This window comes from Siphateles boraxobius, unplaced genomic scaffold, assembly GCF_051911475.1.
Source record: "Siphateles boraxobius isolate OS27281-9 unplaced genomic scaffold, OSU_SipBor_1 25, whole genome shotgun sequence".
Taxonomy (NCBI): Eukaryota; Metazoa; Chordata; class Actinopteri; order Cypriniformes; family Leuciscidae; genus Siphateles; species Siphateles boraxobius.
The window spans coordinates 22855393-22879412 of NW_027508866.1; the positions used below are offsets into that span (position 1 = coordinate 22855393).

Sequence of the window (24020 nt, forward strand, 5' to 3'; positions counted from 1 at the left end):
GGCGATGAAGTCAAAACAAGACGATGAGAAAGCAGCCAGCCGATTTAAACACGAACCACGTGCTTTACAGAAAACAACAACACACACGGACAGAAGAGCGCATGGGCCGAACCAACTCGAGACCAGAGCGCTCACAACCCAAGACAAACGCATGACTGTCTGAACCCGACACCAAACCGACAGTAGGAGTGTCAGAGCTCTTTCACCAACCCAAGAATAAACACACCGAAGTAACAGAACCCTGACACAGTCAGAATAGTTAAACCGTTTGTTCACACCAAAAATTATCCCATAATTTACTCACACTCAAGGTGTATATGACTTTCTTCTTTCTGCCAAACACAATCAGATTTATATTAAAAATATACTGGCTTTTCCAAGCTTTGAGGAGATTTCGAAACCCAAAAAAGTGCATCCATCCATCATAAAAGTAATCCATATGACTCCAGGGGGTTAATAAAGACCTTTGCAAAGCAGTGCAATGCATTTTTATAACAGCCGTACTCAAGTCTAGTTCTACATCATGCGTCATGTGTCGGGTCAGAGGTCACTCTTCCGCCAGAACACTACCTGCATACGGCTGTTAACGAAAGCTAGTGATTGCAATTTATAAAGTTTAAATATGGATATTTTTCTTACAAAAACGCATCGCTCTGCTTCAGAAGGCCTTTGTTAACCTCCTGGAGCCGTATAGAGATACTTTTATTATGGTTGATGCACTTTTTTGTGCTTCAAAATCTTTACTATTTACTATTAAAGGGATAGTTCACCCAAAAATGAAAATTCTGTCAGTATTTACTCACCCTCATGTTGTTCCAACCACGTAAGACCTCCGTTCATCTTCGGAACACGAATTAAGATATTTTTGATGAAATCTGAGAGCTGGATCATTCCTCCATACTAGTCCATAGGCTTCTTGAGGGATAGAACTTGCCGGCCTCGAAAAGTTATTAAAGACATCGTTAAAATAGTCCAAGTGACTACAGTGGCTCAATCTTAAGTTTATCAAATGACGAGAACACTTTTTGTGCGCAAAAAAAACAAAAATAACGACTTTATTTCAACTATTCATTTTCTTCTCTCTGGGCCTCGAGTCAGGTTACTAGTTTAACAGCGTAAGATCTGTTGTTGTACGTCACACGCATCACCCACATGACCAGCGTCGGCCAATAGTGAGCCTACGTTTGACGTAGCTCTACGCTATTACACTAGGTTAACTGACTAGAGGCCCAAAGAGAAGGAAATGAATAGTTGAAATAAAGTCGTTATTTTTTTTATTTTTTTTTGCGCACAAAAAGTATTCTCGTTGCTTGATAAACTTAATATTGAGCCACTGTAGTCACTTGGACTATTTTAACGATGTCTTTAATAACTTTTCGAGGCCGGCAAGTTTCAATCCCTCAAGAAGCCTATGGACTAGTATGGAGGAGTGATCCAGCTCTCAGATTTCATAAAAATATCTTAATTCGTGTTCCGAAGATGAATGAAGGTCTTACGGGGTTGGAACAACATGAGGGTGAGTAAATACTGACAGAATTTTCGTTTTTGGGTGAACTATCCCTTTAACTTCCATTCTAAACTTTGGAAGAGCCAGGATATTGTTTAATATAATTCAGATTGTGTTTGGCTAAAAGCAGAAAGTCACATAGGAGGATGGCTTGAGGGTGAGTACATTTTCAGTTTTAGATGAACTAACCCTTTAAGGTGTTCTCAGTATGTCTGGATAAAAATCAGGTTGTGGCAGGCTTCGAGGCACAGTTCATTTATTTGTCTTCATTAGTGGTTCTTGTTGAGATAGACTATAAAACTGTCAGAGCAATCCCATGGCACCCACTTGGCATCAACCAACCAATATCCTCACTACCACATTCGTAACAATGGGCTAAAAGCCACCCAAAACATCTTTGCAACCACATGGCAATAAGTTAAAACAATTCAAAACACTTAAGCAGCTGCATAGCAGTACCCTGGCAACCACAAACCAACATGTTAAAAAGAAAATACACTCTAAGGGCTCTATCATACACCCGGTGCAATGCGGCGCCAGGAACGACGCAAGTGTTTTTGCTAGTTTCAGCCCGACGCAGTTATCATTTTCCCGTCCCGTAGATGGTCTGCTTGAGAGCTTTAACCTCGCGCACGAGCAGATCCGTTTCCTCGCTAGAGAAGCGTTCAGTTTTTCCGCTTGCAAATTCTGCCATGTAAATAGCGAATCAGTCATGGAGCGAGCACAACTGTCTTTTAAAGGGAATGGGAGATGAGACTCTGATTGGTTTACTGCACATTACGCCCAAAACACACCCATTACTCAATTAAGAGAATAGGGACAACCCTTTTAGACCATGCGCCGGGTGCGCTGACCATTTTTCCCGTCGTTAAACTAGCAAAAGTGGATTCAGACACGACCTAAGTGCACTTCCTCCGTGCGCTTAAGATCATCATGAAGCAGTTACATAAAAAAAACACCCTCAAAACCCTTAGCAATCACATAGCACAACACAGGCCGTTTTGGAAAGACCAAGTACCAGTCATATTTTCTTCAGAAAACAAAAATCTAGTTGTTAATTATGTTAATTTATGCATCTGTAAACATCCTGATGAATTTTCTGTACTTAAATATGTCAGTCTTGTTCCCATGAGCACAACAGATTCCAGCAGTGGCAAGCCTCATCGTGAGAGTCTCAATGTCCTGACCTCCTGATGCTAGAGAACATCTCGTATCTGATGGACAGAGGGTTTGACATGGTCCTGATGAACTCAATGATTGTTCAGTACACGGTCGGCATGTCCACCTCCTACTGTGTGTGAGCGAGTCTCCTCAGACACAGATACTTTATGAAGAGAGCTGGAGATTTTATTGAGAGGATAATATGTTTCTTTTCACTCAGTTATAGAGAGCCAAGTCAGAAGATTACAGAAAGTGATGAGTGCAACCTGTCCAGGACATATTTCACTCCAAAAGCGAACGTAGGAAACAAGATGTACTAGACACAAGCTTCACTTTCAACTGGTTTTAGTTTTAGGAGACCTCGACTTTTGATTTAATGTTTGGAAAAGTGGAAAGTCACATTTAATAAAGGACGCCAGTACACATCGCGTCCCATGAAAAGCTTTTTATTTTGTTTCCAATGGAGCTCATTAGTTTGGGGAAAGGAAATATTTGTTTCTGTTTTTTTGTCACTGAAGGCACAAAGACAATCTGATGAGCCGGGGAGGTAGCGTTAGCGGGCTAATTAGCGCAGCTCTGTTGTGTGTTAGCAGCATCGCAACTTTTACCGTTAATGAGACACTCTTGCTGATTTTACCTTCTGGTCTTACTTTGGTTCCTTGAATAAGTTTTACTTTTGCAAATACAGGTAGAATATTCTGGCTGAATACAAGTATTAGGCTTTTCACACTTGAAATAGTTCATCATTTTAAACCCTGGGTAAACGAACCTTGGGTTATCTTGCTTCACGTTTCTCACTGCTCGTAATTTCACAACGTGAAAAGTCAGTTTATGAATACCTGGGTATTCATAAACTGACTTTTCACGTTGTACGTTCTTAACTTGTTTAATGTTCTTATTTGCATATTTGCAATGTCAGTATCATTGATTGGACGAATGTAGCATGCAACCTGTTAACTAGGGCTGTTTGATTCTGAAATATTTGGAGTCGACTCCGGTTCCCCGTTCTGGAATTGGTGGACTCTATTCTAAGAATCGATTTCTCACTGTTGTTTGGAGGAACATGTTCCCCTATTATTGCGTGTCCACCTAATATCAAGTCTCATTTTTAGATTTATAGATCAATATTTATCTTGTTTCATTCTTTATCGTAGATGGGTGTTCATGGAGCCTTTTGCTGTGCATTATTGAATTAAATTCTCCTTGAAGGATAGATACACCTCAGTGTAATTTTATTATCACTGAGATACTATTACTGTCTTTATTCATATTTTTTAAAATTAGTATGCAAATAAAATTTAGTTTTTGTTTTTTCATTTTAGGTTTTAGTAATTTTCTTGTGTGCTTTTGTCATTTTAATTAGTTTGTGGTGTTTTTTTCAAATAAAGTTTTTATTTTAGTTATTTAAGTACAGTACATTAAATTAAACTAAATGAAAATTAGAAATCTTGGCAACTACCTCAAATAAAATGTTTATTTTATTTCAAGTAACTATTTTTGTTTATTGTTTATGATTGTGCTTTTATTTAACAGAAATAATCATGCTACAATGTATCTTCAGAATTTTCCCTATAGTAAAACTTCAAGACCAATTGTCTACATATGCGGCTCACTGGGTTTTGTAACTTGGCTCATAAGAGGGTTTGGTGACATCATCAGAAAAGGAAAGTTGTTTGTGACGATGAAGCAAATTCTTACCTTTTTCACATTTATTTAATTTAATTTTATTCATATCTTTTTTTTTTCCAGTAGTAAAAGTTATAAAAGATTGTTTACGTCAAACAAAGACCTTTTAATAATGATCCTCTATAATAGCAGATGAAGGAATGTCAAGGCATGTCAATTGAAGGCTAAAAGAAGACAAAAGACCACAAGATCAGCAAATGCCAGTTGGCTTTCAGTCTGTTTAGGCACATCTAGCATGTAGAACAGCTTTTAGCTTCCACCACTCAAGGCTGTTGGAGCTTAGTATGGTCTGTATATAATAAACAAGTCCTCTTTTACAGCAAGAAATATAATGCATTTCACATTGAAAATTGAAAAAGTATGTTGGAGGCCTCTTTTATGGATTCATATATTTAGCTGGAGAACCAGGATAAACAGTAATGGTACAGTACTTAGACTGCAAAAATTACCAGCCAGTCACCGTAACTAGTGGAACTTTTCAGCTCTGAAATCCTGCTTTTACTGTCATTGAAGTTGTTTGTGAATTGGACATTTCTGCACAGTGGTGTAGTAACTTCAGTCTCTTCCAAACAAGTAGCCATATACCGTACCTTTGTGGATAAGAAATGTGAAGACAGCTTGCCTTATTATTTAGCCAATCCATGTTCATCATGGAGGGGATATATTTCTGTTTATGCAAAAAGAGTTCCTATTTTTATCAAGAGCAAACTTCATATCAACTTTGCATTATATATTAGCGAGAGTCTACTCTGTTTTGATGCACTATTGTCACTGCTAATGAGGCAACCAAAATAACTAGTGCTTCAGCCTTGATTTTAATTGGTGGTTGTGAAAACAAAGTGTGTGCATGTGTGTGCGCGTGTGTGCGTGCACGTGCTAACTATCCTCTTATAAATATTAAAAATATACAAAACATAAAACATACATGGCAACCTTACCTGACATAACATTTATGAAGAAAACTCTTGGTCCCAGAACATACTTTTTTGACCTTATCTAAACTCAGTGTTTAGAACAAACATACAAAACCACTATTGGAGAAAAACTTTTGTGCATCTGGACTTTTGACTCAAATATATTTAAGTTATTGACTTGATGCTTCTTGTGACAACTTCGTCATGCGAAAACTAGCCCTGGTCTTCCCTTTCTACAATTTGAAAGATTACACACACACACACACACACACATACATAATTACCACTCATCCACTTATTTGCCGTATCGTTTTATAGATCTATCATATTTGACTTGTGTTCCTGAGTACAAATAGACTTCAGCAAAAGTTGGGTGGTTCATTAATTTTCAGCAATATTAATGAATCATAATAATGGTACATGTTAGGCGTATGAACAATCCAATTGCATGCAACTTTCCCAATTGTATTAGAAGCGATGACATCACTTTAATTGGTAAATAGACATGGAATGTCTTGTAGAGCTCAGCTCACCAAACTTGATATTCTTGGCCATTGTGCCGAGTGTTTTTACACGTTCAGACTGTTTAAATTAGGTACAGTGTTGGAGAATCTGAGCCTTTTATTATTTTCACTGGCACGGATGAAAATGGACCGCTAGCCAGCGATCTCTACATACCTTCGCACTGCATTGAAGTAACCCCTGAGAGCCGAGAGCCAAATGTAAAGCAGGAACGTCAACAAACTGGGGAAGAAACCCAAGACGGGCCAAAAAGAGATATGTGTGTGTGCATTTGAGTGCTGGGAAGCAAGACCCCGATCCAAACCCTGTAACATCCAGCTAGCATGAGGCAGTCAAGAAAATGCCAGCAAAGGAAATGAACAGCCGTTTCACTGGAGCAGTCAGGATGAATCTGATTTAACTTGCATGATATGCTTTTCATTACATGGGGATAAGAGAGGGAGATCTAGGATTGGGCGGACTGCCAAACCACTGGTTCTCACAGCCGTTTTATAACTTAATATGCACCGTGAAACCTTACAAGAGATGTCTCACATGCCACTGGCATCCGAAGGTTTGCAGGCCTTGTTATTGTACATTGGCTGGGTTCTTAATGAAGGATTTAGTTGCTGTGGTTTGTTCTGTTCAGCATGTTCAGCTTTGATGTATGGCCACATACGCGTCTTTCACTTTTAAGATAGATGGATGCCAAGTCAATTTGATCGGAATGAATCGCGCACCCAGTCATTTTTGACTTTTTTGAAGGGGTTCTGAGAATGACCTCCGTCAGGATAGCTAGCATTTTTGATCTGTTGCTGAAAATGAAACACATAGTAAACTTAATGAGCCATTGCATGCTGCGTCTTAACTTCTTAATGGGAACGACTGAACTTTCATTTCCTTGCAAAGATCACATCTGTTCAGTCGATAGAGGTTGTGACATCATTCTAGAATCAATATGAATTTAAACCTGACCCTATTACTTTCTTAATAAATGTTCTTGGTCTTATTTGATAGAGTTCATCATGGAAAGTTATTCCAAAAACGCTTGTCTTTGTAATCTTTCATCAAATAAAAACTTGGGCAAATGGCAGCTGTTTTATTATTGGTAATCCTTTCTGTTTTATGCAGTGGTTTATCAGGGCGATATACTCACCGAGAAGTTATTATTCATTCTTCACTTAGGGGTAAAAAGAAGATCCTGACGTTGTTCACCCTGCTGAGAGCAGTGTTTATGAATATGTGAATATGTAAATATGTGCTGCGCTATCCTCTCAATAACAAAAACAAAAAAAAAATAAAAAATGACAGCGGTGAGAAGCATCTGATCATAGTGTTCTGGATATGTTTGTACCAGATAAATGTTCAATATTAATGTTTATGCACCAAAAGCGGAATGAAACAGCACTAATCATTGATTTAAACTAGTTTAATTCCAGATGAAACAGCGCTGACAAACACGAGAAACACTGTGCAAAATGATGCAGTGAGAGTGCTTTTTAATCTACAAATCACCATCATTTAACTTGGATTTACTGTAATAACACTAACTGCACCATAGTATTGTGGTAGAATGTGGGACATTCATTGCATTTTGTTATCTATTTAATGTAGACATGCATTAAATGTATTAAAGGAGTAATGTGATAAGCTATAGCATTTGTACTATGTTTCCATACAAATACCATAAAAACCATATAGCGAGTTGCCATATGCAGGGTTTTCATGATCTAAATTTATGCTACTATGGAAGAGCAATGGTTAATTTTAATAAAACTCAAATAATATTTTAATTTTAGGATATAAAATAATATTTTTTTTATAGATGTTACTGTTTTTGTTAATGAACATAAATTTACATCTGCATCTTTACTCAAGCTACTGTCAAATGTGAATTTCTAAGAGCCAAGACATGTAATAATATTAATATTGCTGTCTGCACTGCAAAATGTGCAGGAGATACGCGTCATCAAAGTCAGGCAACAAAAACCTTTTTCATGACTTGAAACAATATCACACGTTAACACATGCACTAAGAAATGTATTTTTCTTGTAAGATATTTATTTTGTTAAGGAAAAATGACTGGAAAAGTGTAAATAATAAAAAAAAATGTTTTGATTGTTTTACCACAGATTTGTGAAATGTTCATTTGTTTGGCAAGTATTTGTCATGTTCTCACAATAAAGAGTAGTTTAAAACCACAATTAATGGTCTTGTTTCTACAACTTTAACTTAGGAGAAAAATCTTGTCTTGATGATTGTTTTGACCATATCGCCCTGCTCTACTTGGACTACATTTTCATTCTCCCCACAATCCACTGCAAACTCACTTTTAGGTCTGGCTCTATTTTCTCATTTAAAATCCATTTCCATTTGGAAATATGTCGCATTTTGGAAGAAAATTGGGTTGGGCATATGTTGTTTTAAATTGAAATTGAATGTAGATATGATGATGCTCTTAATAGTGTCCAATAACATTGCATTATGTGTGGTAACAGTTGTGGTCTGTTACACTTCAGGGGCTCCAACAGGAAGTTATCTAAAGGAAGACATGAGCCACTGGCAGCTACACGCTCACTACTATCCTCCTCTACTGCGATCCGCAACCATACGCAAGTTTATGGTTGGATATGAGATGCTATCTAATGAACAGAGGGATCTTACACCTGAACAGGTATGTTTTCTTTTTTCTTTAACATGTAAAAAAAAAAAAATACGGTAGCACTTTATTTTTCAGTCAAGTTCTCTATGTGCATACTATGTACTTATTATATAAATCACAATAACTGTGTAATAACTAGGTACTGACCCTGAACCGACCTTGAAACCTAACTTTAACCCATGTAGTTACCTTATATTACCCGGTAAGTACAATGCAAGTACACATAAATGCAAATACCGTAAAATAAATGTAACGTGTGTAACATACACTGTAAAATAAAGTGTTACCAAATACAACCAAAATTACCGTGTTTACAATAACATGTTCTAATATGTTCTCGCATGTTGTTATTATTATTATTATTATTATGATTACTATTACTATTATTATCTTTTAATTTTAACATATCTTATCAGGCTTTTGACTTTTTGTAAATATGTATCTGATAATAATTATATTTACAGTAATATTTCTTAGTTGGCTCCCTAAAATGTGCATTGTGCAAAATATTTATAATAATATTTTTAAATACTATTTATAATATATATTCGTTTCATTTTAACATAACTCTTAGCAGACATTTTGGCCCTCTGTAAACGTGCATCTGGGTCTACTCGCTTGATAGGAATTAAAAAGAGTAAGCAATGTCCTGTTTGGTCATAAAATCTGACAATACCGTTTGGATCAGGTCACAGGTTCTCGTTTACAGTCTGGGTTTGGGTTTCAATTTAACGCCTTGGCAGACCTGTAGATTGTATTCTTCTCCTGACTCAGGGGTGTTTTTATCTGTCTTTCCACTACATTTAGAGTTTCCACTAAGCTTTAGTTCTCCAATTATTCCTAGTTCAACACCCAAGATGTAGATAACCTATTTCTTAATGCCTGCTTTTTATGGCCTAACATTACTCTCCCCTGTTTCTCCAAAGACACAGGTTATAAATGGCTTCTGAAGTGGCTTTCCCGACAGCCGATGCTGTCAGTTTTTTAATAATTGGCTAGTGAGGCGACTTTTGTTGTTTATCGCGATGAGTCTTAAAGCACTGTTATAATGTCACGCTTATCAGTTTCTGACTTCTACTTGCGTTACTGAGCTACTGTCCTCAGTACCATTGGAAGAGTGTAGCGTTCGTTTAATTCACAATGACTCATATTTCAGCACTTCTGCACCTACTTCACCTGGTTCATTAATGTGTCCAGTCATGTGGGACTTACTTCTACCATGTAAGTGTTTCTGTCAGGCATACCCAGGCCAGGGTGACCCTGCTCAGTCTGATGCTGTCAAGTGAGGGAAGGAAGCCGAACAAGAAATTGAGTCCCCTATTTTCCTGTCTCGTTTTTCTCATTGGCCGCCGAAGGGAGGATAAGGGTGCAGCACTTTACGCTCTTGATTGATGCCCATCTGGATGTATAGATTGATAGATTGATCAAATTACAGTCTTCCATCCGGAGGTTGTCAGGACACTGGCTGGCAATGCTGATCTGTCACGCTGTGACTCTGTCCGTCGCACAGACTTGGGTCCAATCACGTCCCCCTCCCAACAGCAATCCGAGCCCTTTTCACACTCCTCGCAAACCCATTTCCCCCCTAGCTTGTCCACCTGAATGTGAAATTTATCAGCAGGCGGTGAACGTTATCAGTCCTAAACCAGGACATCTGTTTTTCTCCAAGCTAAACGAGCGAGAATGGTTTGGGCTGCGATAAATTGGACTTTTGGTTATCTGCTGACCTGACCTCTGTCTACCGAGCTGGGTTGCGATTGGTGGGGAATTCAAAGCCAAGTTAGCGTGAGAGCACACTAGAGTGACCAGTCCCGATTTTACAAGCCAATATTGTGCTCCCAATGTACTCTGTTTACGCCGATAATTACTCTTAGCTTTGGTTTGATTCAGTTGTTCACCTCACAATACTATATTTATGTACTTACACCAACTTTTCACAATCGTATTATTGAGAAAAAGAGATTCAAGTCGATGAGAAGATGAAACAGAGATAAGAATATAATTGGTTCCACAAGTCTTCTGGCTACTTATAGTCACTAAAGTGTTTTTGACAACGAAGTTGTACCTTACTTCAGAAGTTTCAGACACAGATTTATTGTGTCACAGATAGACGGACATATTTCAGCTTGAGTAAAGGCTCATTCACATCAAGGACTATAACGATAACTATAAAGTTTTGGCAACACTTTATTTTACAGTGTCCTTGTTACATATGTTCAATTCAATTCAAATTTATTTGTATAGCGCTTTTCACAATACACATTGTCTCAAAGCAGCTTTACAGAAAGTGCATTTCGGAAATGTACATGAAAAGGCCAGAATAATAAAACATCTCTAGAAACTCAAGCGGCCAAATAGCCTCAGGGCTGTACCTACCATTGTTGTCTCCGAGGTCCGGACCTCGGTCATTTTTCTGAGTGTATAATGAACTTTGTGAAATAATTGCCTAATACTCTAATTTGGTGCTGCAATGATTCGCATATCGCGACGATAACCGACCTCATAATCTGAGCTGCTTCAGTAGCTACTCAACAACGCTTGTCAGCAATGGCAAAATGTTTGAGATGACCGATCAAAGCAAGCGGGATTTATGTTAACAGAAGCACGAGCCGTGGCCGCGCGCGAATCCCAACGCGACGCTTCAAGAGATTAGCAAGTGGAACTAAACTAAACAGCTGTTTTACGATAGAAGTTTTAAACGACCAAAATAAATAATCAGTTTGTAAAGACTGTATCAATCAAAGCTCAGCTTCGGGAAGGGGAGATTTACAGGTAACCTAAAGATAAAGAGACTGAGAGAAGAAGAATGAGAGAAGGAGATGGAGATGAGAGAGGAGAGCAGGAAGAGCAATAGCCTATTGCATACTGTGCCCATAAGGAGAATAACTTTATTACAATGGATTCCTATTTAACACAGATATACATGTTCTTTGTCAATGACAGTGGACAAATAATATGCCCCCGAACCCAGATCACTTTTGGGACCTTTGTATTTATGTACGGCTATTGCAATGAATAGACAATTATATTTTTGAAAAATACAATGAATTACAAGGCTGTACAGAACAGTGCACTATTGCAGACTTATATACTGAGGGTTTAATTACATTATTTGAATATAGTCGGTCGGGAACTAAAGCGGGCCGGTCTAAGGTATGAAACTCCAGGGCTGAAAACTAGTCCCACTCCGGCCCTGCACTTGACTTTAAAAAGATTGAGCATTTAAAGCAGCAGATGACATAACTGCAGCATGCTTAAAATAAACGGCATTGTGTGCACATGATGGACACTAATACATTTATCGCAGTTTGATTGCTATACAGTCAATAAACATCTAACGTTTGAAACGATAATTTATTAATGACAGTGTTCTAATTTTTAGGGTGAACTACATAATATCATTAGGCCAGATTTGAATCCAGGTTGTGCACCACTGCTCGAGTCAAAACTCACAAATGTCATAGCCATATTTAGAGCTTGCGTATCGTTGGTTCCTAACTGGTTCCTACTGCGCACAAGCACATCAAATGCCGGTTATTGCCAAGCATTACGCAGGGACGCTAAGGTTTTTTCTTTTTTCTTTTACTTTGGCACTCAAACGTCATGACTGAACGGCTTTCGTTTGGAATATCGTGCTGAACCTCTGGGGCGATTTAATGTGCTGTAACATTTATTATGGCTTTATGAATGCGACACTCCCATTGCGAGCCCAGCTGCCAGTGTTTATGAGACTGACCTCTCACTCAACGGCGGCAACAGCCTCCATCAACCCGTGCCACAACAGCAGTTGCAAAGGAATTAAAGTGTTGTGGCTGAGAGATTGGATCAGGAAGTGACACAGCCGCTAGGTGGTTTAATCACACCCCTGCAGGGACTTATCTCAGGAGAGAGTGGGCGACTGGTGGTTCCTCTACTGTGAGCGCTAGACATGAATACAGAGTCTGTCATCGCTGGAGGGTCTGGGTCACACTGTGTGTTTTTCATAATGTGCTTTCACAGCAATCTGCCTTTTTTGCTACAGATTTATTTTTCGAATGTATGTCTCTATCCCAGCAAATTGTGGTCCAAGCACTTCTAGAGAACTGTTTAGGGGAGACTGGGGCAAGTTGTCACTTCAGTGAATATTTCTCAGCACAGGTTTATTTTATGTAAGTTAGTTTCTGTATAGACATATACTGTATCTGAAGGTCTACAAAAATATCTATTCAACATTTCCACCATTATTGGCAAAGACTTCTTTCAAAAACATTAAAATATAATTCTTACAGACCCCAAAGTTTTGAACTGTAGTCTACAGTATGTGGTTATTGAGTGCCTACAGTAACTAATTTTTCTATTTCTTCTTTCTGTCTCTCTCCCTGTCCCCTATTTTCACAGGCTGCAGACCAGTTAAGAAAGCTCAGAGAGGAACATTATAAGGTGGAAAAAACAGAAGGTGAAGGAGGGATGGAGAACTGAAAGAGTGTGACCTGTCGGCCACCTTCTGTGTCCAACGGCCAGATAATGAGAACATAAAACTGAGAGAAACAGATGGAGCTGTAAGACGACTCATCTGTTTTACTGCAAAAAGTTTAAAATTCGCGCTAACATACTTTCTGATCCCCCCTTTTTTTCTTTCCATTAAGTTAGAAGTTAAAATTGTCTCCCAAGTTTTGGTTTAGGGCTCTAAATGCCAAACCATGGGAGCTGGTAATTAATCAGTTGAGAGCCAAATGATTTTTCAGAAAAGTTTGAAATGACAGTTGTAATCTTTGCTTATACTGAATGTTGTTTTCTTTTCCTTTTTGGCCAAATAAATTTGGTAAGGAAACATTGCAAACAATGGGAAAAGTGTGCTTTAAAAGTGCTTGAAAACTATTGGAAAAGATTTTCACTTAGTGGACAAGTGAAAAAAAAAAGTTTGAATAAATGAATGAATGAAGCATTTATATAGCGCTTTACTATGTACTACTGTACACCCAAAGCACTTTACAATCATATCAGGCCCCCCCCCCCCAGTGTGCAGTGTCCACTTGGATGAAGTGACGGCAGCCACAGAACAATGGCACCAGTGCGCTCACCACACACCAGGTGGATAGGAGACAGAGAGAGATTGATCAAGCCAATTGAAAGAATGGGGATTATTATTAGGAGGAGGTTGATTGATAAAGGCCAATGGGGGGAATTTGGCCAGGACACCGGGGTTACACCCCTACTCTTTACAAGAAGTGCAATGGGATTTTTTAATGACCACAGAGAGTCAGGACCTTGGTTTAATGTTTTACCCAAAGGATGGTGCTTGTTACAGTATAGTGTCCCCATGACTAACCCCCTGCTGGCCTCACTAACACCTGTTCCAGCAGAAACCTACTGTAGTTTTCTCAGGAGGTCTCCCATCCAGGTACTGACCAGGCTCAACCCATCTTGGCTTCAGTGGGCAACCAGTCTTGGGCTACATGGTGCCTTGCAAAACCCTAGAAACTACCCTAACAACCACAGAACATCATAGCAACCGCCTAACAACACCTTAGAACATCCTAGCCACCACCTAAACACACAATATAAACAACCACCCATAACAACCTAACAAAGACCTATCAACCACTTACAACTTAACAACTGTGTAACTCTCGGGCAAGTACCCAAGAAACCCTAGACACCATAAATCAACATCTTAGCAACCATTTAGAACACATAGCAACTCCCTAGAAACACTCTAGCAACCATTTAGCTTCTATGCAGAACACCCTATCAACCACCTAGAACACTTTAAAAACTGCCTAGCAAAACCCTGTAAAATCCCCTAACAACCACCTAAAAATACATTAAATCACTTAACCGTCTCTAACAACCTGCTATAACAACCTAGAAACGACTTAGAAACCACCTACAACTTAGAAACTGTCTAACATCTCTCAGGCAACTACCCAAAATATACATAAATCATATATATACACTTGAGCAACCATTTAGAACACCTATAAACTCCCTAGAAACACTCTAGCAACCATTTAGCTTCCATGCAGTACACCATAGAAACCACCTAGAACGCTTTATCAACTGCATAACTAGCAACACTCTAGAACAACCATTAACAAACACAGAACACCCTAGCAACTGCTTAACAAATCCTTAAAATTTCCTAGCTACCACCTAAAACACAGTAAATCACATAACCATGCCTAACAACCACCCATAGAAACCATATATCAACACCTTAGAAACCACCCCAGCATCAAGTTTTGCGCAGACAAGCACCTCTTCAACTTTCTTCTGAAAAAGTAAAATCCAGTCAAATGTTCTTTTATTCATTACTAACAAGAACTTTCTACAGTACACACTGCAATGTCTAACTTTGCTTTCTGTAGCCGTTAAAACGGAAAGCGTAATTCACGGCCTCGGGGCAGCTCGCTTAATGAGGGAAATGTGTTCAGCGGATCAGTTTTCCTTTTCCTGTGCTGCACCTGCCAAGCTGCAGTTCCGTTTATGCCAGTGCTCAAATGTCTGACATTGAGAGGCGAAACGTTTTTCTTGTCAAGCCAATTTACAGTGGCATAACAGAAGGTCTCTCTCCCACGCCAGGTGCTCCATCATTCTCTCTGTCAGTGATTCTCAGTGTACTTAAGAACGTGAGCGGGCTCAGTCTGTCTGCCACGGCATCCATCTGTTCAGGTGTCTGTTGTCGCAGAGAACGAGGGGTGAGGATCATTCAGAGCAGACGCCGGGGATGTGTGAGCTCTTCAACATGCTGTGGTGAAACCATGAATCATAAAGAAACTGAATTTGGGTTCACTGTGCTTTTGTTGTTGTAACACTGGAATGGAAGTTCATAGAAAATTGTTCCTTCACATTGGCTGCATTTACACTGTAAGGTCTAATGCACAGACCCCACACTTACATAGACGTAACTGACTGTGTTTACATTAATACCCATTCAGACCGTGCAACGCTGTGCTGTCCAAATTGATCTGCACAAATTATTTCAGTACTTTCCATTGGGCTCATGTTGACATTGGTGTGTGCCATGTTGTTTAGTCCCTCTTTTGGACCATGATGATTGACATTTTTCATTTTATATTACATTAAAAAAGTTCATACAATGACTTATACACTAGACGTTCCCTTTATACTAATAAAAACTGTCCTGATGAATTATTGAAAAAAGCATCATTAAAAGAAATAAACCTAATTAAGTAGTTTGGTAAAATCTTTCATATTTTTTAGGAAAAGACGCACTTCTGTTAAAATGTTACAAATATTTGAAAATGTGTGCCATGCAAAAAAAATAAACATATGAGGAAGTTATATAGCAGGCCCTTAAGTCTCTTAAAATATCACATCATTTGACAGTTTTATGCTAGTTCAGGTTTAAAAAAAGTTAAAATCATGTTATTTGCCCCAAAAAATATCCATCACAAATATTATATTAAAGTATGTTTTTTTCGGATAATATTTAAAATATATTTAAAAGTATAATTTATTTTATATAAAATTTTATTTTATTTATTATTTTTATATTTACATTACATTTAATCATTTAGCAGACGCTTATATCCAATGTGACTTACAATTGAGAACAATAGAGGAAATCAAACCAACAATAGGGCAACAATATGCAAGTGTTGTGACTAGTCCCAGTTATTCTAGCACAGTACACATAGCACAGTATACGTAGCAAATTTAATAATAAATAAAATGGATATACAGAATAGAATAGTAAGTGTTAGTATTCTTGGGTCAAGTGAGCATCAACCACTGATCATCGATCACAACTCCAAGGTTCCTGGATGGAGCTGTGGTTGATGAACCCAGATGAATGGAGAAGTTGTGATGAAGTGTTGGGTTGGCGGGGACCACAAGCAGTTCTGTTTCTGCAAGGGTAAGTTGAAAGTGGTGGTCCTTCATCCAGCAAGAAATGTCTGTCAGGCAGGTTGAGATGCGAGTAGCTACCGTCAGATCATCTGGCTGGAATGAGAGGTAGAGTTGTATGTCATCAGCATAACAGTGATAGGAAAACATGCAGGTGGAGAAGAGAAATGGTCCAAGCACTGAGCCCTGAGGCCTCCACGACACCCTGAAGGGGACTGAGATGCCCTTCGTCATGAGGGTTGACAGGAGGATCTAGTGGTTAACTATGTCAAAAGGAGCAAACAGATCCAGCAAGATGAGTAGATGAGTGATATTGTGAGTGATATTACATGAACAGATAAATAGATAAGCAAATGAGTGTTATTACTATTCCAGTTCATTTGTCACTCTGGAAATGGAGGGTTAAGTGAAGCACGTTGTGGGATACAGTTATCAGTTATGTTATGTGCTCTGTTATATACCGCACATTTTGCTAAATGTCCCAAAGATACAGAAAATGCTCATACAGTGCTCAGAAGAAGACTATTGTGCTATTTTAACGCATTCTCATCCTTTGGCGTCATATGTGACGCCATATGACAAAACGGCGAAATACTACGCACATGGCACCCTTTATCGTCAATATAACACGCACTGTGATGGGTAGGTTTAGGTGTGGGGTAGGGTCTGCGTCTCATATTCACGCTAAAGGATGCCAGTCAACTTTATGACGCCTTGGGTTCGCGTGTTATATTCACGCTAAAGGGTGCCATGTGCGTAGTATTTCGCCGTTTTGTCATATGGCGTCACATATGCCGCCAAAGGATGAGAACGGGCTAGCTATTTCTGCCACAGCGTGGCAATGCCCACAGCTAAACCTCATTGGTCTTAAACATCCTGAAATCATGAAAAATGTTTCTTTCAGTGAGGACGGAAAATGACTTGATGCCAGAAATATCTGGCAAAGACAGATATCAGGCAGTCTTTCATTAGATTTGTATATTTTCTAATGCTGCAGTTCTTCTAATGCTGCAGTTTTATCTTGTACCTTTTTTGAGTTCTTTGAGTGCTCAAATATTTTCAAAGACTGTACTTTGAAGCAAAAAGTTCATACGACCGCTTCTGGAAAGTCATCTTTTTGTCATCTGTCATTTTTTGTTCCCTCACAATTTCAATCTCTTCACATTTCATACAACTTGTGAACAAGCTGCAACGTCTGTACATGAAAAATCCGCACAGAATAGGCAACAACGTCCTGTTTGCTGTGCCGCGAAGGTCATTTGTCCTCGACTTTAAGATTGGGTCCTTGTGCTGTCATCCGTTAACTGAGCATTCCCTCCCTTGAGCTGCATCACTCCTACCTTACTGTCTTTTCCACGCTCACAATCCTGAACTTCTTCAAACGCTTTTCGCATAAAAAAAACACTCCTGGTTGGCTGCTTGCCCAAGGTTGTCGATTGATACTGTTCGATCATTCTGTTTGTCATAAGAGCCCGGTTGTTGTCAGCCGCCCACTCCGAAGTTCATGGCAAACTCCTCGCACACGTCGTAACTACCCCTTGAAGCTGTTCATTTATCTTCAGCACAGTTTATAGGTTGTGAATGCCATTACTAGCCGAGCCTGTCTAAAATCCATATGGAGATATGTGTTTATTAAAAAAATGTCTTGTAATCAATAGCGGTTTTCCCCTTCGATGGAGAGCTGCTGTACGTTATCTCACCAGTGAGTGACATTGATAATACTGGATCAATTTTGTTTTTAGGAGACTATTTAAACAATCTATAATATTGTAGGAGGGCTAATGCATCTTTGTCAGGCTGCTCGCCTTTGACGTCAAGCCAGGTACTTCTGCTGTGGGGTTTGAAATAACACTTTGAAAATGGCTGTCAAAGATTTGTAGAAGATGAATTGATGTCAGAATAATGGAGGATATCTGTGTAGACAAATTTGGGTGCTGTTGCTCCACATCTTTTTACAAGGACTTTCATTCAAGTCAACGTGAAATCAAAATTAAACTTTCTCATTATAGTTCCTGCAGGGGCGTCATGCATTTATTATGAAACTTTGATTAAGTTTTCGCTGTAGCCTAATAAATACTATCTTGTTTTATTGGCCTGATTATATACTGTTAAATTATGAACGCAAGCAAGATCATATGTTAAGTATATTGCCTATGCTGTTGCTATTCCCCAACATTTAAAAGTGTTGCATATTCTGTGTTACACATAGCTTAGCTTCTATTGGTGAGCTCCACAAATCACGTAAATGACAAATGTTGGATTCACAAATGATGAATTGTATCACAGCACTGATCATATTTGACCTATATGGAGTCTCTATGGCCGTGTGTCCACCGAAGCATTTTTAGCCAGCTGAAAACGCTAGACGCTCTGCTGAAAACGCCTAGCTGTGGGCGCTTGAAAACGTTCTGGCAGCGGAGCGTTTTTTCAGTTGAGACGATTTGTTGCTATGATACAGAATATCCGCAGCACAGTTTACTTGGAACTGATTTCGCAGATAATTTGTACTAAAAATGTATTTTTTTATCCATTTTGTTCGGTTAGCTCTGCTGGTTGACGTCGTTGTACAGAAAGAATGTTGTGACAGTTGGTCGGTGTGGTATTTGTCCCGCCCCTCCTCCACTGTGATTGGACGGTTGGGTAAAAAGTGACAGTGATGAGCACTGCGTTTTACCCAAAGTTTAACATTCTTCAACTCTCGGCGACCTGTAAAAAACGCAGAGCGCTCAGCGCTTCAGCGTGAAAAAAACACTCAGCGCCTACACACACTCATGGCGTGCTAAAAACGTGGCGCTCCCATTGAAAACAATTGAAAAAATACACCAGCCACGTGAAAAAACGCTTTGGTGGACACACATTTACATTTACATTTATTCATTTAGCTGACGCTTTTATCCAAAGCGACTTACAATTGCTATATGTCAGAGGTTGCACGCCTCTGGAACACTAGGGGTTAAGTGTCTTGCTCAGGGACACATTGGTGTCTCACAGTGGATTCGAACCCGGGTCTCTCACCCCAAAGGCATGTGTCATATCCACTGCGCCATCACCACCACCACGGCCGAAGGGGACATGGAGATGGAAAAAAAATAGTAATATTATTTCCATCCCAAAAATTCAGAGTTCCAGCTCACAACTGTGCAGGCTGGCAAAAGTTTTGCACTCGAACACAACATTTCTTGAGGGAACGCAAACGCTTTGTAAGAGAATGCAAAAGCATTGAAATATAATTTTTCTTTAATCTCATTATTTTACCACCACCTTAAACCTTTAGTTGCTTAGTATTAGTATTAACTACAATAATCAGGTGGGTTTTGTTTTTTTGAGTGAGTGGGTTAGTGCGTACACAGTAAAGCAAAAACCAATTTATACAATCTAAAAAATATCGTGTTGGCTCAATAAAAATGTTAACACATATTATTTTAAGTTATGACAACTTCAAATAAAATTTTGTTTAACTAACAAACTATTTTGAATTAAAAGAACTTGTAACATAAACATACATTTTTAAATTGACTACTCAAAAAAGGTCGCTTCAACTACTTGAGCCGTGGAATGCTTTATAAGTAAAACAATGCTTTTTGAAGTATTTTCATTGTTTGTTTATTTTAACTTATGTAGTGTTAACAAATTAAACCTTATTGTAAAATAAAGTGTTACCAAAATTTATATTAATAGATATATTTCTGTCCACGCCTTAAGAACTTTTTGTCGAGAAACATTTGAACCCCTTTCCATTCAGTTAATCTACAACTCACGAATGTAAACACACACATTGCCAACTGCACTTTCACGCTTATCAGCTGGATATAATCTGGTATTCATACAAACACCATAATGATTTTTGGTTCTTGGCATTTGGACTTTGCTAGACTCGAACAAAATTTCCATTCCATGGAGGTCTGCTCAATTTCAAGTATTAAATTACAGCATCTTTCTCCCTGGGTATGTGTCGTGAATGTATCATGTCAGTCGAAACACTTGTCTCATAGTGCTTTCGTTTGACCGTAATCAGCCATTCTAGGAACATCTGTCGATAGTTGATGGAATGTTGGCAAGCAATTTCAAGTGGCATTTCAAGATTGCAGAACAGGGAGATCACCAACATGCGTGACTCTCATCCCAACCAGATTCCCTGAAAGACAATGGTGAAAGGAGTGAAGCGTCAAATTTGTGCCGTGCTCATGGTTTACGGGCATTGAGCAACATACCATGCAAAAATATGACACGTCGTGCTGATTTTCTCATCATGAAACCAAACTGAAATCACAGTCACTCCACAACATTTGATTACGGAGTGAAACTGCTTCCTTGATTTTAAAAGTTAATAAGCAGATTGCTGGCACTATTTATTATTCCCGGAGATTCATGGTTGGGAATCTTGTCAAGTGCCTCTTGTTTTTTTACATCATGTTGTCCTTGAAGCACACACCAAAGACTAGCTTGGTGAACAGATGCTTGATTGTTTGTTGACTCCTACTGTGTGTGTGTGTGTGTGTGTGTGTGTGTGTGTGTGTGTGTGTGTGTGTGTGTGTGTGTGTGTGTGTGTGTGTGTGTGTGTGTGTGTGTGTGTGTGTGTGTGTGTGTGTGTGTGTGTGTGTGTGTGGAGCCTCTACCTGTACACACCTGCTGTAAATGAGGCAAGAAATTGAACGCTTCCCTTGGCAGAACAGTGTTGTCATCCTCCCCCTCCTCCTCCTCTTCCTCATCTCTTCACTTCAGTGCCCCAGCCTGTATTGGTTACTCTGTAAATGTTGCCCATATTCATCACAAAGCGAAAGAAAAGCCAAGAGGACACACTGCAGACAGGCTAATTGAGAATGAAAGGCACATCCTTGAAAAGAAAATGGAGGAAAATCCTGGATGCTGCTGAATCTATATTTGAATCTGAAGTAAGGAAAAGTTTGAGAATAACTTTGAACTCATTTTACTGTTGCCATGACTGCACAAGTATGATTATTGCCATCTGACACATGCTCAGCGTGACGTTCATAATTTAATTCATCACTGACAAATACAGCCTCCAACGAAGTTCTGACTGTGTCAGAAAAAAATATCTGTATGCATAGCTTTAGAAATGTAAAAATCTTTATGAAAATGTATACTATACTTTGCTATACTAATAATTTGTATACATATTTATATGTTAAACCTGTGTTGCTTAGACACCATTTGACAGATGAGGCTATTATTATCATTATCAGAAAGAGTTAATTTACTTTGTTGTTGTTCTTGTTTTGTAAGAAAGAAAATTTGAAATAAATGTATTCAGCAGGGATGCATTAAATTGATCCAAAGTGACAGTAAATAATTTTATATTGTTAAATAAGTTTTTAATATATATATTATACTGTGTATATGCATTAAAACTAAGCCTTGTTGAGCATAAGAGAGAACATTAACCACACGTTTGAAATGTAGTGCATTTCATTTTTTTTAATGATTTCTTTTTATATATTTTTAAAATGCAATGTTTCACAATATTAGTTGTTTAAATCAGTCTTGTTGAACAGAAGACACTGAACATTAACTGAAAAACAAAAATAGAAAACAAACTAGATAGTTCACCCAATGATGAAAATGCTGTCTTCATTTACTTACCCTCAAGTTGTTCTAAACCTTCTGTAACACAAAATAATATATTTTAAAGAATGTTGATAATAAAACAGCTGAATGGTAGCCATTGACTTCCATAGTATTTTTTCCCCTAAAATGGAAGTCAATGGCTACCATTCAGCTGTTTTATTATCAACATTCTTTAAAATACCTTCTTGTGTGTTCAATAGAAGTTGGAACAACTTGAGAGTGATGACATCATTTTCATTTCTGAGTGAACTCCTTTTAACCAAACTTTGAAAGTAAGGGTATTGAAATGTAGTGTATTTATTTATTAGAAAATACATTAATTTATATAATAAAATAACACATTTTGTGGGGGCTTTCCTCACACATATTCCATCAATCCCCTGGTGGTTTGGTTTTCACATTCCTTATGCTGATAGTCAGATCAGATAGTGTGTGTGTGTGTGTGTGTGTGTGTGTGTGTGTGTGTGTGTGTGTGTGTGTGTGTGTGTGTGTGTGTGTGTGTGTGTGTGTGTGTGTGTGTGTGTGTGTGTGTGTGTGTTTGTGTGCGTGTGTGTGTGCGCGTGTGTGTGTGCGTGTGTGTGTGTGCGTGTGTGTGTGCGTGTGTGTGTGCGTGTGTGTGTGTGTGTGTGTGTGTGTGTGTGTGTGTGTGTGTGTGTGTGTTACCATTGCTTTCACTCAACAAATTAGAGGACAGCGATTTGACTAGGGCTGGGAAATGTTCTACTGAAGGCCTATGAAAAACAGCTCTGGCTCAGTGCCGCCCTTCAAAGATTAGCTCTTGTATTTTTTTCTCCTTTTTTACTTGCACACTATGCAGTTTTCACCATCTGTTGTCTGTTCTTTGTCTTATTCCACCACTCGATCGTGTTTATCTAAAGTAAGGTGATATCAGCCGCTTAAGCGGAGTGGAAACTTTCCAAAAGCTTTTACCATAAAATTCACCTGTCATGGGCTTTGTGTGCTGCTTTATTGACTCTACGTTTTACAAGCCCAGAGACTTCATATAGCAAATTAATTATGTCTTTCAGAAGACAAATAGCGCCAAAGGTTTCTCCTCGTCCTTTATTAGCCACAGTGCGCCATGTGAAGGGCTTTTATGCCCTTGTTTGTAGCATTAAAATATGTATCGTAGGAGTGCAAACAAGGTTATGCCCGCACTTTATGTACATGAAAGCTAATCATTTTCCTTTTTCTGTGTGGTCAGTACAATTATGTCGCTAACAAAAATAGCTCTATTCACCAAACAACACAAACATTGATTTGGTATGGATCAACCGTCTGTTGGTTGTGGAAACGCTGAGAAGGCAGTACGGGTTAGTGTCCTTCATGTGGCCGATACGTATCGTAACTATGGATTATCGCAGAGTGTTGCACTTTTCCCCTCATTGTTGGATAAATAGCTCATTAAGATTGAACACCCTTTGCCTATATTAATTAAACTCAGATTTTTCTTGTGTTGACCTTGTGTTGATTGTGCAAATGCTTTGTGTGATGCATTATGCTGGCATGAAGCCTGTAACCCTTGGGACTTGGTTAAACCCTTTCCCCCTTAAAAAATAATAGTTTATCTGACATCATATTTTTGAGGACTCCAGAGATGCTTTTTGACCGCATGGCTAAAACCGTCAGTGTGGTTCACACAAAATCACAGGGTGACACTTTACAAGGTCTTATTTTTTAACATTAGTTAATGCATAAGTTAACATTATCTTACAATTAGAAATATATTGTTTTACAGCAGTTTAGTTTACAGGGCATTAACTACTGTTAAAAAATACAATTTTTGATTTTAATAATGTATTAGTACATGTAGAACTTAACATTAACTGAGATTAATCAATTCTGTAGAAGAATTGTTCATTGTTAGTTCCTATTAATTAATGTAGTTAACTAATGTTAACAAATTTAAACTTACTGTAAAGTGTTACCAAAACAGGGTAGCACTTTACAATAAGGTTTCATTTGTTAACATTAGTTAACTGCATTAATTACAAGAAAAGTCTTCAGTAATGTAAATTTTAACATTTGCTAATAAACCAACATTTTTTTTAATCAAAAATTGAGTATCTGTTAACATTAATTAATGCACTATGAACTTACATGAACAAACAATAAAGAATTGTATTTTATTGATAGTGTATTATAGCAAATGCA

General features: G+C 38.3%; 1 protein-coding gene across 1 annotated transcript in view; it reads left to right on the forward strand.

The window, feature by feature from the left end:
- galt (galactose-1-phosphate uridylyltransferase) overlaps positions 1 to 15600 on the forward strand; it is a 133676-nt gene extending 118076 nt beyond the window's left edge. Inside the window, exons 10-11 of the mRNA XM_077243233.1 lie at positions 8290 to 8444; positions 12810 to 15600. Coding sequence (XP_077099348.1) covers positions 8290 to 8444; positions 12810 to 12890 — 236 coding nt within the window. The 3' untranslated portion in view covers positions 12891 to 15600. The remainder of the gene's footprint in view (positions 1 to 8289; positions 8445 to 12809) is intronic.
- The last annotated feature ends 8420 nt before the right edge of the window (positions 15601 to 24020 follow it).